The sequence below is a fragment of the Eimeria acervulina genome, genomic scaffold, assembly GCF_000499425.1.
Source record: "Eimeria acervulina Houghton genomic scaffold, Eah_scaff164, whole genome shotgun sequence".
Classification (NCBI taxonomy): domain Eukaryota; phylum Apicomplexa; class Conoidasida; order Eucoccidiorida; family Eimeriidae; genus Eimeria; species Eimeria acervulina.
Window position 1 is genome coordinate 1 of NW_013550164.1, and position 2012 is coordinate 2012.

The 2012-nt window shown below is 50.9% G+C and overlaps 1 protein-coding gene across 1 annotated transcript in view; it reads left to right on the top strand.

The window, feature by feature from the left end:
• Positions 1 to 297: 297 nt before the first annotated feature.
• EAH_00022410 (hypothetical protein) overlaps positions 298 to 2012 on the top strand; it is a gene marked incomplete at both ends in the record, with an annotated part of 16893 nt that continues 15178 nt past the window's right edge. The window contains one exon of the mRNA XM_013396955.1: positions 298 to 1338. Within this exon, the coding sequence (XP_013252409.1) occupies positions 298 to 1338 (1041 nt within the window). The remainder of the gene's footprint in view (positions 1339 to 2012) is intronic.

Genomic DNA, 2012 nt, shown 5'->3' on the forward strand with positions numbered 1-2012 from the left:
ATATCAATGAATACATTATGCATGCATGCATATTAAATGTATATATATATATATATATATATATATGTATGTATATATTTGTTTGTTTACCTATTGCTAAAACAATTGATTATTTCTGTGAAAGCTGTGTACAGCAGTTGATTGTTTGTATGTTTATATTAATTTATATATATATATATATATTTTATTTGCTGCTTCTCTGTGTGCTGCAGGCGTTTGTTTATATCCCTCAACTGTTCGTGTAGGCGGCGCATGCATAACTTCTTCGCTGCTTTGTTTGAGGGGGCTTCTCTGCAGTTTAGACAGAGGCATTTGTTTGTCTCCTTCAAAGGCATTAGGCGACAGCTGCGATCCCTCAGATGCTGCTGCATGCGGCTTGCTGCAGTGCCAGCAAGTCAGCGCAGCAGCAGCAGCAGCAGCTGCTGCTGCTGCTAATGCTGCAGCAAATCCTCCAGCAGCAAATACGCACAATAATAATAACACCCCACAACACATCTACACCCAAACCCTTACAGCACCTCGCGCACTACAAGCAATCAATGAGCCCTTGCAGCAGCAGCAGCAGCAGCTGCAGCAGCAGCTGCTGCTGCAGCAGCAGCAACAACATGAGCAGGATAAGCAACAGGAGCAGGATCAGCAGCTTCGATCTTTACAGGTAATTCCCTCCAGTTCTGCAGCAGCAGCAGCAGGTGAAGGGGTGAGCAGCAGCATGCCTCATTTGTCTGCTGCTGCTTTTGTATGCGTCTTTGCTGCTGCTGCTGATGGTGATGCATGTGGGGAGACAGTTAGGTGCCGTAGCGGCTGCAGCGCATGCATCAACGGCTTCTGTCGCTCGCTGCTGCCTCATTCGGGTTCTTTATCAGCAGCACCGCACACAATCAGCAGCAGCAGCAGCAGCAGCAGAAGCAGCAACTCGGAACAGATCGCTCTTACCCCTGCTGCTGCTGCTGCTCCTGCTGTTGCTGTAGCAGCCACAGACCCACTCAGGAAGCTGCAGTTACTACACGAAAAAGAGCAGCAACAGCAGCAGGAGCAGCAACAGCAGCAGGAGTTGAAGGCCTGGATGGGTTCGGCTCTGCAGCTGCTGGAAGAGCTGCGAGCAGCAGAAGCAGCAGCAGCAGCAGCAGCAGCAGGAGAGGAAGAGTCAATGAATTTGTTTGAATATTCTGTATGCGCAAAGACGCTGGGAGAAGTGCGGCTTGAGGCGTTAGGGCGCTCTGCAGCAGCAGGTTCAACAGCAGGTTCAGCAGCAGCAGCAGCAGCAGCAGCAGCAGCAGCAGCAGCAGCAGCAGCGGGAGCGGGAGCAGGAGGAAGTGCAGGCGACTTACAGATAAAGGCGTTAAGGCTGCAATGGAAGAAGCAAAGACACAAGAAAAGCAAATCGTTGTACCCTTTGCATGCGTTTTGTTTGCCTTCAGCAGCAGACAGCCCCGCTGCTGTACAGTGGGTTGCGGACTTTTGTTTCTCTCCTCAGCCTGCAGCAAATAAAAATAAACAAACAAACAAAAAAAGCAGATGCACAGCTAAATGCAAACAGGCCTGGAAAAGGGCACATACATACACCTTCACCAGCAGCAGCAGCAGCAGCAGTAGTATCACCAGCGGCAGCAGCAGCAGCAATATCAACAATATCGGCAGGCCAAGCAGCAGCAGCAGCAATATCAGCAGCAGCAGCAGCAGCAGCAACCGCTATCCTGTTGTAGAGGGCCTCTCTGTGGCGTCGTCTCCTTCCTTTTATGCAGGCAGAAGGAGCAGCAATTTGCTGCTGCCGCTGCAGCACACACAGGGGCCCCTGAGGCCGTCTCTGCTGCTGCAGCTGCCAGCAGCAGCAACACATAGACCCTTAGATGCAGCCTTTAGTAATGCAGCAGCAACACATAGACCCTTAGATGTAGCTTTTAGTAATGCAGCAGCAGACACAAACCAGCACCTGCTGCAGCAAATCGTACAACCGCTACAACTACCCATTCACAGGGGCGAGCGGCAGCAGCTGCTGCAGCCGCAGCAGCAAC